This window comes from Acanthochromis polyacanthus, chromosome 5 (genome assembly GCF_021347895.1).
Source record: "Acanthochromis polyacanthus isolate Apoly-LR-REF ecotype Palm Island chromosome 5, KAUST_Apoly_ChrSc, whole genome shotgun sequence".
Taxonomy (NCBI): domain Eukaryota; kingdom Metazoa; phylum Chordata; class Actinopteri; family Pomacentridae; genus Acanthochromis; species Acanthochromis polyacanthus.
In genome coordinates, this window is record NC_067117.1 from 6,480,142 (window position 1) to 6,497,257 (window position 17,116).

The 17,116-nt window shown below is 42.4% G+C and overlaps 1 protein-coding gene across 4 annotated transcripts; it reads left to right on the forward strand.

The window, feature by feature from the left end:
- The first annotated feature begins 3,608 nt into the window (after positions 1-3,608).
- tfap2c (transcription factor AP-2 gamma (activating enhancer binding protein 2 gamma)) lies at positions 3,609-15,180 on the forward strand. 4 transcript variants are annotated; one of them, XM_051948781.1, is made up of 8 exons: positions 3,609-3,680; positions 7,159-7,617; positions 8,100-8,151; positions 9,381-9,452; positions 10,061-10,283; positions 11,566-11,684; positions 12,983-13,124; positions 13,331-15,180. In XM_051948781.1, exons 1-8 carry the CDS (start codon positions 3,651-3,653, stop codon positions 13,623-13,625), a joined length of 1,392 nt encoding a protein of 463 aa, XP_051804741.1. In that variant the 5' UTR covers positions 3,609-3,650; the 3' UTR covers positions 13,626-15,180. The 4 variants fall into 4 exon arrangements, with proteins under 4 accessions (XP_051804741.1, XP_051804743.1, XP_051804742.1 ...); XM_051948782.1 differs by lacking the exon at positions 3,609-3,680 and adding an exon at positions 6,065-6,656; XM_051948783.1 differs by lacking the exon at positions 9,381-9,452.
- The last annotated feature ends 1,936 nt before the right edge of the window (positions 15,181-17,116 follow it).

Sequence of the window (17,116 nt, forward strand, 5' to 3'; positions counted from 1 at the left end):
TTAGCCTTAGCCACACCTTCACCTCTAGTGGTGAAATACCTGGGACTCTCCAAACTAGTTTTTAGAACTGAAGAAGCCGCTCAGATGAGAGGCGAAACGTCTTCAAGATCACAAGAATAATTCCAGTTGCCTGAACTAAACCCTTCACCAATAGAAAACAAAACAATCTCAGTTACGTCAAGATGTTTCCAGTGAATATGTATTTTGCTTATTGGATGTTTAACTTGGGACTGCACAGTGGACTAGTGGTTAGCACTTTCGCCTTGCAGCAAGAAGATCCCTGGTTTGAGTCCCGGCCTGGGCCAGGGATCTTTCTGCATGGAGTTTGCATGTTCTCCCTGTGCATGTGTGGGTTTTCTCCCACAGTCCAAAAATATGCTGAGGTTAATTGAGTACTCTAAATTGTCCGTAGGTGTGAATGTGAGTGTGACTTTTTTTCTGTATATGTCGCCCTGTGACCAAGTCCAAGGTGTCGCCTGAGTCAGCTGGGATAGGCGACAGCACCCCCCGCGACCTTAGTGAGGATAAAGTGGTGTATAGAGAATGGATGGATAGTGTCAGGCCTGCTCCAGCAGGTTAGGGATCTCCCACTCCCCTCCCCTTCTGTTTGCTACAGGTGTGCTTGGCATAGAGGCTGCGGTGCCAGGTGTGGACAATCACAATCAGCAGCACCAGAGCGGGAACAGGTGGAACTGGTTCAATCAGACGCCATCCTTCCTGCAATAGATTCTGACTCTACCCATCACTCTATGCTGGACTGTGAAGGATCACAGTCAGTTGTTGCCCAGTTCACTCCAGTCTGAAAACCTAAAGGGTCTCCTGGTAACTCATGTTTCTGTTTCCTCTTAGTCTGGATTCCACCTGTCCCTGCTGTTTAACTTGTTCTGCGCAGAATGAATTCCTACTAAAAGGCGCTTTTCACATTAATCTGAATGAAAATCTTGGGCTGTTGACCTGTCAAATCTTAGTTAAACACAGGTACATGTAAGATGATGTTATAGGGTTTAAGTCAAGAGGCTGTCTTGCAACTCCATGTCTTCAAGCTCACTATCTTGGTCTTTTTGCTAAGGTAGTTCTGACATATCTTGGATTTATGTTTTGGGTCATTATCTTGAAAGAACCTCAGACCAACTATTAACATACCAGAAGGTACTGCATTGTGCTGCAGAATGTTATGGGTAGCTGATGTCACACACTGAGGAACCGTCCTTTCTCCTACTCGATGGAGCACAAAAATCCTGTGTGATGAGCCAAAGATTTCAAATTTTCATTCATCAGTCCATTATATCTTCTTCCGGTCTTAAGTAGTCCATTGGTGGTGTTTCATGGCCCAGATAAGCCTCTGTTTCTTACTCTGACATCTTAGCAATGGCTTCCTTGCTGCAACTCCAATCTTCTCTTCACAGTTGAAACAGAGACGCGCTTACTGTGACCACTGTTAAGCTGTGCTTGAAGCTGTTGTCCTGTGAACTGTGTATCATACAAGATGTTGACTTGATCAACCTCCATTGCTGCAGAACAGCTTTAAGTTGTTAACCCATTCCTTGTTCCCTGAAAAAGGCCTTTTTGTACACTACCTGGGTAAAAAGAAAGTTGCACATAGAGTATGGCACTCATTCGCTTTGGCATCGTTTCGATCAGCTTCTGCAATGTCACAACATTTTTTTCTGTCCAGAGATGCATTAGTTCACCAAGATCTTGTCGTGATGATGGGCAAGTAAGATAAAGTATTCTTCTATCCAATGGAAGACTCTTTGGCCCGCCAGTATGTCGTTCTGAAATGTAGATTTATTTTCAGTTTTGGGTAACTTTACCTCTTTTTTTTAACCTGTCAGTTCAGCCCTTACCTCTGTACCATTGCAAGCTATTCATTGCACTTGAACTACTTGAATTTCAATCAAATAATGGAAAAAATTGGGTCATTAAACTTGATAGTTGTTAAGAAGTACAATAATTCTCTCTGATGCTGTGGAGTTGAAGTACAAACTGGCATTAATGAAATATAAGTGGGCTACCTGTAAATGAAACTGCTGTATAGTGCTTGAGTTAACATCGCTAGTTCCATTCCTTCACTGCATAGATTAGTGGGAATATTTGAATTTCTACAAATTAAGATCCACTAGATTCAAAGTGATGCTCGTCCTTTGTCAGACTCTGTGGTGACGTGAGGATTTATCCAAAAGGGGGCAGCAGAGGCGTCCTTATCACCCCCTGTGATTTTATAACAGTGGTTGTGGTGTCAAAAAAAAAAGAAAAGAAAAAGAACGCAGAAATGGGCGTCTGCCTGCTTTCCATTAAATGTAAGTTACACCATAAATAACCCAATTATTGTGGGTAAAGATTTAAATAAACAGCGTCCAGCCGACATGTTTGGCTGTTAGTTGATGTTTTTGCGCACGCGTTAAAATAACTGCTGGTTTACAAAGAACCAGTGCGTCAATAACAGGAACCACAAAGACACAGATTTCCACCGGGCTTTTATTTATCATAAAAATATTTTCTTTGCAAAAAAAAGCGAAAAATACTACTATTCAAGTAGCTTTTTTGCTTTTTAAAAGAGGCACGTGGGCTACTATTTACTGCATGTGACCACATGATATTGAGTCTCGATATTTTAACACCGCTAGCATGAAGAATCAACGAATTTACAGCTGATGGATGTTTTCTTTTGATAGGTTTAGCTGAACATTTGCACTCTGAAATGCATGCAAATTTATAATAAATTGTAGTAAGGGTAACATTTTTTGTGATAAGAGATGTTTGTTATTCAAATGTATTGGTGCTTTTTTTTTTTTTTTTTTTTTTGCATTAACAAACATCTTTTTCAAATCACACAATTCATCCAGCTGGTCTTTTGCAATCAGGGCCTCGAGGCTTTATTGGAACTGAATCAATCTTTTCATAAATATTGAAGCTTCAAGGGAGGATGTTTCCATAACTGACTTGTTTCTTATTGTTTGAAACTGTTGGATGAGGCTTCTGTTTTATTTTGCAGGTGTAGATGAGAAAGGTGTACGGTTATTTTCTCTGAACAAGATATGCAAGCTATTCTCCACCACATAGCACAGACACTTTGATCTGTTCATTAGTTTAAGATAAAGTTTTGGGGAGATCAGATAACAGGAGCCATTTTAGGCCTTAAAAAGCTTCAGTGGCTTTTGAAAGCAGATTCTTTTGGTCAGCCTGAGGCGATGTGGCTTTGGGGGTGGAATTACCTCATCTTAAAATTTCCCCACGTCTTTTCTTTTTCACCTTTCTTAAACCTTAGCCTCGATTACATTGTTTCTTTATTAATATTATTGCTATTCAACAATAACAGACAATTATGAGATTAGGTTTAATCTCAGCTGTAGCTCTAATCCCATGAGCCTAAAATAAACATGCACTATTCTAAAAATGTTTTTCACTAATTCCTGCGCTCATTTTCTTTCGCCTCATGCCATTTAAAGCGTGTTGCTTTTTATAGCGCAGAATAATAATAGTTTTCAAGGAGCTGCAGGAATTGTTTGGATTTGTCCCACTCAGGTGTATTACACGGGACGGCGCATGCGCACCGCGGAGCCATCAGGTGAAGTCAGCGACGTAAAACTCTGATGGTTTCACTCATTCGCTGGCTCTCAGTGGGATTGCTGCGACCGGAGCCTTTGCAGATGTCTGTGCTGGAGAGGATAGACTGGAGGGTGAGTTCTCTCGTGTTTTCTCCTCTTACAGCTGATTTAATTTAACCTAGAAAAAATAAAAAAATAACCCGCTTCACGTTTATCGCTTTTGCTGCTGAGCCTATGTTTGTTTTATTACTTTTCCACCGTAATCACCTGTTTGTAATGGCGCAGCGCCGTGTGCGCTTTTGAAATAACCCATGATTAATGTGAAGGAGGCCAATAAGGCTTTATTCTCTGTGAATCTTCCAGTAATTTGCTTTGAGGCGGCTGGATTTACAAACCGTGGTACTGTTTATGGTCGAAACTGAAATAGACGTTGAAATAGGTTGGCTTTTATTAATATGGCAGGCACGTATTTAGCTTTCCCCCTCTCTTTTATGATACCTACAAACAGTAGGATGTTTTATTTGATATGATAAAAATATAACAGAATACACTGATTACCCGCTGATCAACACAAACGCATCTAATCTACATGATTGCGTTATACACTATTATTTAATATCTATTACCTGAATATTAGTGGGATCTTTATTGGAGCTGTGCTGTTTATTGGTCCTCAATAAAAGCCAAATAGCAGAAAATAGGCCCGTGACTGTTGAGCTATTTATTTTTTTTGCAGAAGTAGCTGTTAAATCTCTAAGCAGACCTCTCCCACTAACTTGTGCTGCGTTTTTTTTTTTTAATGTGTCCGGGCACGGATCCACTTAATCTTTACACCTGACATCAGCTAAGTCGAGTTGTCACAGGAGCTGACTGTCATTAAAATGACAAGCTGAGCATCAGGATTGTTGAAAACATTACCGTCTGCCTAAGCGTGACTAACTCTCTTGAGGCCTGCCTGGTCTGTTCCTGCTCCGACGTACAGGAACGTTTAATCAGCGCCTCGTTCACTTCTGCTCCGCATCACAACAAGCACAAGACCAACACGCAAAATAAGAGATAACCCTCAGTTGCCCACGTCCTGTTGTTCCCATGCACGGCAGATCATCACAGATTGGGTGGACGGACGCCACAGGCTGTTCTCCTGGAAGACAAGTCTGTCCAGTAAGCCCACAGAGTCAGATGTGACATTTATTTCTCCATAAAACCAAGCAGTAAAGTCACTCACAAAATAAAATAAAAAACAGCCCAGTGATAATTGAGGAAGGGTGTATTTTACAACAGAGTTACTGATCAGATAGACCATTTAGGAAAAAAAGAATTAAAAACTTAAAACGTTTGTGGTATATTTTTTTGGGATTGTACGAATATAAAACCTTCAAAGTAGCTTTGTTTTGGCCCAAATTGTAAATGAAGTTGAGAAAGGCCTGTTTTGTCGAGATCTTTTGAGCTTTGGAGGTTTTTGAGAGAATGATGCTGCTAAGCCTCAGGGCTTATTGCGGTTTGAAACGAGCTCTTAACCAGGCCTGTGAAAAGACAACATTAAAATGTCATGGGCCTGTCTCAATCTCTATTATTCTGTTGAGGCATCCAAACCGGAGACATGCATTATGCTGATGGTAAAAAAAAAGATTTTCAGATTAAAACCAAACAAAAAATATAACACAAAAGTCCGTTTGAGTTTGGACCTATGATAAATGTAAAGATTTAATTAAGAGGCATGCATAAAAGAACATAAAGTAAATAGGCTTTTATTCTTATATGCTGTAATTGAAAATACTATCACTACAATTAGCAAAAACATCGGTATTAACAACAATGATAACAATAAACAATAGTAATAATTCAAAGGAATGATTAGAATAAATGTAAATGCATATTAACAATACTAAATACATGTGAAACGCTCATTATAACCAAATCACAGCATCAGTAAGAAAATAACACTTTTGCTTTTTAAAAAATATAAAATGCAAAGAGTTTTAATCTCTTATAATGAAGTAGTTTTTTTTCTATGTAATTGCTAAATAAAAAAAACACCATCAAAATTTCAGAACTGCTCGAACCGAGCAATTTGATTGGTCGAGAGTCATTAACCTGAGCGTCAAAGCTTTCCGTAACCTAGGGCAACCCATCAATGCAACATTATCAAACCACATCCTGTTGGTTCTGACACAAACTATCGTGAAATTATAGGCTACACAAGACCAAACGGTACACTATCGTTGCTTCAGGCCTCACAGGCTACTCGGCAAGGAATTAATATTACTAAATGGAATTAATTGTAATAATTCCAACGATATAACCACCAATCTCACTATGAATAAAGCACAGCCTCAATGCTGGAACAGAGCAGTGTCCGAGGAAATGAAAGGCGCTGAGGTTAGGCCGCCCAATGGGACTGGAGGAGATAAAAACAAACACAGTAAAACAAATTAGTGGGTGGTGAAAGACTTCTCACTGCGAGACACGAGAAGTGCAGCTACGGAGAAGTTCAGGGGATTTAATGTGTCACACCGCACACACACAGAGAGAAACGCCGTAGAGACGGACCGAAGTCTGATTGGCCCAGCGTCCCGCCAATCAGCAATATGTTCACGTTCCTCTGCCGCTGACGTCACGGGGCAGGGCACCGCCCCCTGTGCAGTTAAAGCCGTTCCGTCTGTTTGTCGCCGGGAAAAAACTGAACATTGCACTTTTGTCCATAAGAGGGAGTCAAGTTTCTTATACGCAGGTTTCGCCCACTTTCACAACAGAGCTCCACTGACCGGAGAGGGGGGAATATTGCTTGACAACGATTATTTTTCTCCCATCGTGGCTGTTGGAAACTCATATCTGCGGTCGGATAGTCGGTGTGTCGGTCAGTCCACCCTTCAGCCTCCAACCCGCAACTTTGCCTCTTCGCTGCTGCTGAAGAACGAGCGGGTTCATGATCACCAGGAAGCTCCCGATTTTTTTGGATTAACTCGCAGGCGACGATATATAAATATATATTTTTTTCTTTTACTCTTTTTTGTGTGTTTGTTTTCTTGCAACGGAGAGACTTTTTTTTTCTCGGTGAAAATGTTGTGGAAATTAGCCGACAACGTGAAATATGAGGATGACTGTGAGGTGAGTGTCGATAGGGAAAAGCTGCAGAAAGTGGCATCGAAGAAAAAAGTTTTGTGGGTTGAGTTTCATCCGCTGGTTATAAAATAAGGTTGGGGAAAATGCAAAAATACAGTACACATTTAGAAAAAAGAAAAGTTCAAAGTTGAGAGACAACTACAACTGTTGAAAACAACTCACTTTTCATGAAAAATATAGTCAATTACGATAATAATAACAGGAATATTATCTCAATAATAAAAGGCATATTTGAAAAAGTAAAATAAAGAAAAAATAGCATAATTCATTATTATTTGGGTCATTGTTGAGTGTGTTTTCACCAACCACAACATTAAAAATAAATCCTAAATTAACTGTCTACAATGGCTGTCGTCTAATCCATCATTTTCAGTGGACATGATGCCAGAGAATACCTGACACTTAATTCCCTTGAGTGACAAATGTCCCCGCCATCTGCCATCTTGTTGGCATCTCTCTCAGCCGCCTTGTCTCTTCCGTCCTCCAGGAAAGGCACGATGGAAGCAGCAACGGGAACCCCCGGCTGCCTCACCTGCCGGCGGTCAGCCAGCACCTCTACAGCCCGTCTCCCTCCCTCTCACACTCGGCCAGTTCGGACTTCCAGCCCCCGTACTTTCCTCCTCCCTACCAGCCCATCTCCTACCCGCAGTCCAGCGACCCCTACTCCCACCTCGGCGACCCCTTCAACATCAACTCCATACACCAGTCGCCGTCGTCGAACCAGCAGCAGCCGTGGCCCGGCCGCCAGGGCCAGGAGGGGCTCGGCGCGCACAGGAGCGGCCTGGCGAGTCAGATCCTGGGCCTGGAGGGAGGCTCGTCCGGGGTGAGGAGGGAAGGTTTCCGCCGGCCGGAGCTCCTGCCGCCCCACACGCACAGCCTGGAGTCGTCGGTTCTGGGTGATAATATGGGGATGCACGACATGGGCCACGGACTGGAGGATGTTCAAGTAAGTGGATTTAATGGATAGAATCGTTTGGAATTAAGCCTCACAAGGGAAAGCTGTGTAGAAAGTCAAAGCAACTGTGTGTGTGTGTGTCTGCACAAATAGGCAGAGAATTGCACAAGTCAAATATATTTTTTTATGCCATTTTGAGAAACCATACAATCCTGCAAAAACAGTTGAGTTTACTGAATATTATGGAGGGAAATCACTACATGAGGTTAAAAATAACTGGCTAACTATAGGTCACTGGGTCAGTGAATGCTGCAATTGGAAATGCAGTTCAAGTGTGTGTATATATATATATATATATATATATATATATATATATATATAAACACAATATTTTAATTATCATTTGTTTTTCATGAGAGAAGAGAGAAAAACAAAATTTAACACATGATGTATATTATGAGCTACATTGCAACATCTTTAATTATCTTAGTAAATATGTTTGCTTACTGCTACTTTTCTTTTCTTTTTATCAGCATGTAGATGACCACAGTATTATTATGGCAGATCAGACAGTCATCAAAAAAGGTGAGTTTTGCTTTACTATGTTTATAACTAACTGTTAAAAAAAAATAAAATTAAGGAGGAAATAACAAAGCAGCACTTCTTTTGGAAATTGCTGCCTGGGGTACATGTGCCTTTTTTATACAATTAAATATGCAGTAATTACTGACGAGGGCTGGAAATTTACCATCAGGATGGTATTTTTTTTCGCTCTTGACATACTTTAAAATGTCATACTTCCATAATGGCATGTCCGGGCACTCAGTGTGAGAGTACAGCAAAGGAGGAGTCTTCTGTTTGTACTCACACTGCATACACTCATAATCCTCGCAGCCATGAGATGCACTTATCTAAGCTCGGCGTGATCCTCGGCCCATTCTGTCGGTGAAGGTGCTTGAATGGGTGCCCAGTGGGAAAGAACTGATCCCTTTCAAATTCGGCAGGCTCTAACTGACATGACACGAAAATTGGGCAATCTCACAGCCTCTGTGTTGACTGTGAGAGAAGAGGAAAGCTTCGGATCACCTTTAGGCTGGTTAAGCTCGCAATTGCAGCTCTTTTCTGTTCAGGTTAAAAGGAAATTATGAGTTGATTTTTCAAGCTGTGTTTGGCTCTGCAGAACCAGCTTTTGGCGGGGTGTGGCATTAGGCTCGCATGTGAAGGGCAGTTTAGTAATTTGTTGAGACATGACCTGTTCTGAGGGAGAAACTTATTCGTGCTGTTTTGTCATCAGGGCTTCATTAAACAGACTTAAAGTGCAAGATTAGCCTGAGCGACGTTATGTTACTGCTTAGCTTTGCACATTTATTGGAATCCTAGATAGACAGTTAGGCAGATTCAAAGATAAAAACATATTAAAACACTGTGCAATGTGTTAAAGATAGTCTAAATGTTCTTGTAGACATGCCTGTTAAACATCATTGTCCACCACCTTGATTAGATATATGTTGTTAACTTGACGACATTTTTACAGTGAATACAGTGTTGTGTTTTGAAAGCCTACTAGCAAAAAAAGTGCGACTCTGTTACGATGTATAATTACAAGCAAAAGAAGCCACTCGCACAGCACAATAAACCAACCAGTCTGCATTTGTTACGGAAATCAGTGATGGCTCATTATATTGTTCCCATGCTCAAAGGCACGCTATGGGCGATCTAGGTTTTCCATTTGTAAACAATGGCTTGTCATTCCCAGCCATGTGCCCCAGAGGAGAATTAAAGGCACTCATGTTACTCTGTGATTTCTGTCTCAGTATTAGGACTACGAGGTGGCAGGAACCTTGATCGCTTACAGAGGACTTATTATCAGGGGGGCATTCTTGCGGGTGAGGATGAAGATAGCTATGTTTCTGTATTGTAGTGTGCTGTGCTGTTTTTGTTTGTCTGATGACTGTCAGTGCTTTTGTGGTGGAGTACACAAATATATCTGTGATCTAAGTTTCATCCCATCTTCGGTGCATCTGCAAAAAAAACCCAAAAAAAGCACCACACTGTCTAGATCACCCAGAGTCTGCGAGACCAAATCATTTAGTGTCGAGGTGCATCTGTGGCTAGAAGATGAGAGGCAGTCTGTATGTGCGTACCTGTTTGTGGATGGTGTTTGGCATGAGGGCATCGTAGCTGTTTACCCATCAGGCATCCATTGTTTCAAAAACCACAGTAGTTGTTTCTTGTATACTTTCGTCCAGCAGACACTGGTTTCCTCAGTGTGCAGAGCTGCTCTCTGTCTTGTAATGATGTACAAGAAAACACAGATCCTCTGTTGCGCAGAAAGGATTAAGAAGATTAGACCTTCAGTACAAACACAGGAAAAAAGTGCACATATAAACAAATGCTATTGCTCAACCACAATCAGTTTTGTCTTTTCTTAGCTTTTTAGCTTCATCATGACTCTCTCCTCTCCCCCCCCCCCCCCCCCCTCCTCACTCTTCAGGACCTGTCACTCTACCTAAAGGCAACGCACTGGGCCTTCCCTTCCAGAAAGAGTCCCTGCTGGGCATGGTATCGAATCCCACGGAGGTGTTTTGCTCCGTACCCGGCCGCCTTTCCCTGCTGAGCTCCACGTCCAAGTACAAGGTTACCGTGGCAGAAGTCCAGAGACGTTTGTCACCCCCAGAGTGCCTCAACGCATCACTTCTGGGAGGCGTTTTGCGCAGGTCAGAGCTCAAACTGATTCAACTTGACAGCTAGGCAGGATTTTATGGTCTTTTCTCTCTTCCCTGTAATTTACACAAGTCTTAACATAACACAGGAACACAGTACCACTCAAACCAGAAACTGTGAGTAACTAAGCCAAACGGAATTTATTTTATCAATAATTGTGTCATCTGAAAGCTGTTGGTGAGCTTGTCTGATCGTCTCTGATGTAAACTATCATCAAGCTGTGGAGTTGCGGCTCTAGTGTAGATTAAAGCTCAGCAGCCCATGGGAAAGGCTTTTTTAACAGCACAGCTTGGCTCAATCTCTCTGGCTCATCATTTTTTTTTTTTTTTTTTTTTGCAAGGTTTGTGACATTCTTTGTATGGTCTGCAAGTTTGGTCCGGTGTTCCCTTTGGGGATAGGCTACATCAACACAGCACCAATCCAAAGGCACTGTGGGTGTGTTTTTCCGTGCGTATTTGTGTTTGTCAGAGTTTGCGTAGGTTTATCTGTGTCAGAGCGGTTGACCTCATGGCACATATGTTAGTGTGGCAGTCTGTTGAGGGACTGTGAGGTTGAAGTATACGCACTCAGCACCCCTGACCCGAGCATTTTGTACTTGGACTGCATGTTTGCCACTTCGCATGTGCCTGCGTTAATGCTGACATGCACCCACACACACACACACAATCGCAGTGGTTTTTAAGTAGGTCATATAGCAATAGGAGAGGGGGTCGTTAGTACAGGGACAAGGGGGGGAGATGGGGAAGAAGGGATGGCGAGGGCGGGGGGCACTCGTACACACATGCCTCCCTAAAGATGCTCCCTCTCTCACCCGCCGCGGAGAGGGAGAAGCTCGCTTGCCAGTCATGCGGAAAACTGAGTCGGCCGTGGCAAGTGGGGAGTTCAAGAGCTTTCTGCAAATGCGTTTATAGTGATCTCTCTGCTGAGTGGAAGCATCAATTGTTTCAGTGATTTTTAGGTCAAAACAGGCTGCTTGTGTTTCATTTGTTTGCTATCATAAGTGCCAGGTTTAAACGCTCTTAAGGAGATGGGTAAATAGCAAGTTGAATTCTCCACGCTTAGTCATTGCCTTTTTAACTTCAAGCGCTTCTTATTCACCCATTCACACAGACTCTCACAGACCAGTGCATCATGACTTGTGAAAGCCATATTAAAATCTGAATCCTCCGTTAGGATTTTTTTTTTTTTTATACAAACTCCAACACTGTGCGTGATCGATCTGTGACTGCCTTCATGTTTGTGGACTCGCTTCATGTTCTTGTTCTTCTCCCTCAGAGCCAAGTCGAAAAATGGAGGTCGTTCTCTGAGGGAAAAGTTGGATAAAATTGGGCTCAACCTGCCAGCAGGAAGAAGGAAGGCCGCCAACGTAACTCTACTTACCTCACTCGTAGAAGGTATGACATGTCACTCAGTAGCGCGTAGCACCTTTTCAAGTATAATTGCCGTTTGCACTGACTGGAATGTCGCTCTAATGGTGCGAGAATGTGGGAATGTTGGTCTCATCGGCATAGAATGTGTGTCTTAAAGTGCAGTGCATTGTCTTAAGCCATTCTCTGAACCCCACTCCTTGTGCAATTATTGTACGACTCAGAGTGTGAAAGTTTCTTTGTTTTCTTGTACTGTCAGCACTACATCAGCTGTCTTATTGTTCCCGTGGTGATTCTGTCTGCTTAGCCAAAATCAGTGACTGAACTAATGTGTGAAGGACTTGATATAATAATCTCCAGCTCAATATTTGATGTGTTGAGGTTAGCAACTGCCTGTGTAGCGCTAATACTAGAGGAACAGGATACTTCAGAGTGAGTGAGTGTGCTATTATGTTAGCACAAACACACCTAAAGAGCAGCAAGGTACATACAGCAGAGCTTAAGTTCTATGTCCTCAGATAAACTGTTCTGTTAAATCTCTGCATGTTGTTTAGTAGCCGCAGCACTTGACACATCTAATTTTAGAGATCTTGACTCTGCATTGTAGCTGAAACAACATGACACCTTCACCTTCATACTTCAGCACTCGTACCTTAGCCAGACAGTGATGCCCCATCATGATCTCAGTATCACTTTAATCACACCTACCGGCCGCCGGCTGAAGTCGAATATTTTTTTCCCCTCTTTTGCTCCCTACACGCCTAATTTTTATAAATGGGCTGATGATTCTGTGCAGGAGAATGGCTGGAGGCTTGTGTTATTTAGAGACCTTCAAAGCTGAATTAAGCCTTGTTATCTTGTGTTCAGCTCGCCAGGAGGGCTCGCTGACCTTAAAACTTGTGCTTCTGAATAGCTCGCCCGCATCCTGAAGTGATGTGCGTGTCTATCAATAAGCGGTGCGGCGGGCGCCTTCAGCACCCTCTGCTAGCATTTATCCGCATAAGCCCATTATGACCATGCAAGTCAAACCAGCCTCAAGATGGAAATATATTCATCTCACTAGCTCTTCTGCCCTCCAGCTAGGAGACTGAGCACAGCTGATTATTCTGTTGTTCAGCTGCTTCACTTCCTGCGCCTTGATGCTTGTGTATCTCAGGTCCAAAACAGGGCAGTTTTTTTTCCCCCACATCTTTTCCTAATGTGTCAAAGGACATGCTGTGTAAAGAATCATTTTATTTATTCATGAATGTACACTCTAGGTTTGAGAAACTGCAGCGTTGATTGATTGAATTTTTTTTTTCTCTTGCTGATTCCTTTTCTCTTAGGTGAAGCAGTTCATTTAGCAAGAGACTTTGGTTATGTGTGTGAGACTGAGTTCCCTGCAAAGGCAATTGCTGAATACCTGGGTAGACCGCATGTAGAGCGCAACGAGGTTAACTCTCGCAAAAACATGCTCCTTGCTGCCAAGTAAGTGTCTCTTCATTATGATTTGCATGTACAGTATTTATGCACCTCTGGCAAAGTAGGACACAGCAAGCTGGCTGACATGTAGACCTTTTTCAAAAGCTGGTTTTGTTGTGTTTTCTGATTTCGTACGTGCAGTGTCAATAAAGGAATTTTCTCTCAGGCCTCAATAAATCAGTTTCTTTCCTCATTCTGCTTTCTACCTTTAGACAAATCTGCAAAGAGTTCACAGACCTGCTCACTCAGGACCGTTCACCTTTGGGAAACTCTCGACCTGCACCCATCTTGGAGCCTGGAATCCAAGGCTGCCTGACTCACTTCAGCCTCATCACTCATGGCTTCGGCTCGCCGGCCATCTGCGCCGCCATGACCTCGCTTCAGAACTACCTGAACGAGGCACTCAAACAAGTGGACAAGATGTACCTGAGCTCTGGTAGCGACACCCAGGGCTCCTCAGACAGTGGGAGCAAATCTACTGACAAAATGGACAAGCACAGGAAATGAGAGCTCAAAGGAGAATCCCTATGAACTTCAGAACCCCCCCGAGTCCCTAAATCTAGCCGCCCTGTCTGTCCCCTTTTTTTGGACTTTTAAAAAAAAAAAATCAATATTTAGTATTGTCATTTTGAGAGCTGAATTTGTGTGTGAGTGTATACGTGTGCTTGCTATGTAAATTTCTATTTTTGAGAAGTTGAGTTTTTTTGTCAGCTTGTCTCAGATCGCTGCGAATCTGTCAGTGCTGGCACCAGTGGTGAATGCTGTGGACTGGTCTTAATGGGAGCCCACTCTATGATAGGTCCTATGGTCCTACAACCATAGCACCTATCATATCTTCTCTCGCTGGATGTGCTCAGACAGTTACACCAGTTAGTTACAGTTGTCAGTTTTGTGTCCTGTACTTGCAAACCTTTGAACCAGCTCGTCCATCAGAGACAAGACACTGCTGTGTGTCCCTTAACTCCTGGTGGTTCATTGAGTGTACAGCCTGACCTTCTGTCAGCAGGTGGTGAGGCCGTGAGACTAGACTGTCATCTTCTTTCAGTATGAACAGCTTTAGAGCATAGGTTCACAGTTTTTAAGCTTGCCTTTAAACAACTCTTTTGTGCACGTAAAGAACAATGATTTAACCGTTCTGTTGTTGAGAAGAGGGGAAAAAAAACAAAGTGCATTCTGTGTTTTGTTTTTTTTTCTCCGTAGAGGACATCATTTCAAGATGAGTTGCTGTGGCTGTGAATTCCTCTCAGCTTTCCCCCTCCTGCTCTGTCTGGAGGCAAATCCACTGATTTCCTGTGTCTCAATGGACTTGCAAAGGACAATTTTTTTGTGTGTGTGTGAGAGAGAGAAAAGAAAATCCGCTTCATTTTCTTGACTTTTTTTGTGCTTGATTTGTACAACAACTTCAAAATGGCTCCAGTGTTATTGTGCTTTGTTTGTTGGAGATGATTTGAATCTTGCGTCGGCCTGGAGAAACGATTCCTGGGTCGTCAGTTTGTGCTAGGTCAGAAAGCAGAGACTTCAAAGTTGCTCTGATGGAAACCTCTTCAGTGTTCACGTGGATTACAGGCAACAGTCGCACTTCCACTGTTGCTTTATCTTTTAAACATGGCAGTGAGAATAGAATATTTCTGTGAAGAAGGTAGTCATTATCCTTAGTATTTAAAAACCACATGTTACCATCGACCGACCAAACAAGCTCAGTCCTGCCAGACTGTGTGTATGTATGTTGTGAGAATGTGTGTAAATGTACATATTTCTTTCTTTTAAAAAAAATGTTTTTAATTAGACATTAAATTCCAAACATAGAATTTTATCCAGTGTCTTGTCCTGGATGTAAATATTTTCTAATTTATGTTGTAATTTAATGGGCTTGTGTAAATAATGGTATCATCTGGTGTACGGTTTAACTTTTTATGATGACGTGTTCAACTTTTATAAATGGGTTAGTTTTTTATCGAGTAGAGGTTAGGAAGTGGGCATGATATACATTTTTTTGAAAATATGTTTTAAAAAAAACTGTTCTAAAGTTTCAGGAAAAATAAAATGAAAGCCTCAAGCCTGATCCAGTGAGTCGGTGTTGTTGCTTCGACCGCACAGACACACACTTGCACATCTTTTTGTGGTAATGGATAGCACCGTTGTTCTGTAGCCTCCTTTTATAGCCATACTTTACAGATGATGGTTAAGTCATGTGTCAGAAGATTATACTATTAATAAACGGCAAAGAAAAATCCCCCTACTAAACTAGCGGGAACAGTAGCCATCATTATCTGCTCTTTCTTAGCTTCACAAATAGGCTGTGTGGCTCAGCGAAGACACAGACCTCAAAAGCACATCATGTGATGAACAAGGAGTCGCAGCTGAGAGCAGACAAATGCCTTGTTTATGTTTAAACTTGGAAAAATATTGACACATACTGAGTAGATGGCACCAAGAGCCCATCACTTAACAATCCAATCCTCCTGTGCTCGCTCGTATTTTCTTTCTGCTTCTTGCATTTGGAACAGGTGTGTCGGTCTGCTTTTTGTTCCAAAGTGAATTTCATGTGCGGAAATGCGGCGCTGCAAGTTTCTCACTGCAGATAACAATTCTTTTGATGTCTGTGAGAAACAAAGAAGTGATGCACAACTGTAGATGGGATTCATATGTGGCGCAAGGCTGCTTAATCATCACTTGCCCAGCCAGTCCTTGCTGATTCATGTGGTCTGTCTGTTTGTGTTTCAGGAGCTCATTACTAAGTGTCTGGGCCAGAGCAACGCCAAACCAGAGCTGACTCAAACGCGTTTCTGCGTTAGCGTCCGACGTATAGTTGAATTTACCCACAGCAGTGTAATCCACCACAACATACCGCGTCAATGCTTCTTTTCATATGTTCCAAATTAGCCTTAAACCCTGCTTTGGGGGTCAGTAGGTGAATCCAACAGTTCACACAGCTACAGGTTAGAGAAGGCATCAGCAGTAGCAGCAGCGGCAGATACCTAGCAGTTAGACAAGTATCAGCCTCTCCCCTCAGAACCTGTTTAACCAGACCTGTCAACCCAGTGGCTCACTGCCCTCACAGCGGTTGGCTTTATCTGCCTACAGTTACTCGTGTTAGCTTGTACGCTTGGCCCTGAAAGAGGAAGAGGAGGACGTACGAGTGAAGGTTGGTGGAAAGAGTCCGAAGAATTCTTTTTTTGTAGCGCCTTTGATGAGCGGCTGAACATTGCTGAGGAAACACCTCCCCGCGTCTGACAATCTGATTGGAGGTTATTCACCCTGCTCCTTCTGTTTTCTCTTCGTGCTGTCAGCCTGTCACATCACAGGGCTTTTGTTTTTGGCAGCCATGAGTTATTAAACACACACACACACACACGTCCCCTTCACTTTCTTCAAACTCTATTGTCAGTGGAGTCGATTCTCCCTGAGCGGATTCGAAGCGGAGGCGTCCTATCAAAAAATCAGATACACCTGATTTTACGAGCCCATATACACGTCGTTAACCTGCCAACAGAAAAAAACAACATTTGAATCAGACCACAGTGCACCTGCTTATTAAGCATCTTTCTTTATTGAGTGTTTTCCAAAACACAAGCAACATGGTAACTGGTCAAACATTTTCCTCCCAACCGTGAGGCAGTGTGAGTAATTCACCTCTGACACACCTAATATATCTGGGAAAAGGAGGCAAGCATAGGCATGTTGAGCTTACCTGTTGCCTGCACTTCTGCTTCTTTATGGAAAAAAAAAGGAGAGAAACTCGTATATGTGTTTTATTGGAGATTATAACTGACATGCTAATATAATCTTTAGATCTCATTAGGATGCCCAGGGCTACTTGTCAACGCCAGACTCACTGAACTGTAGCTGTATTTCATGCCAGCTCTGACTGAATGACCTTTCTATGTGGGTCGCAGCGAGTCACATGACAACGATGTCCTGAAAGAAGAAAAACGCACCAAAAAAGAAGAATCATGTGGGTATGTTTTCTTTCTCTCTTTTTTTTTGTTTTTTATTGC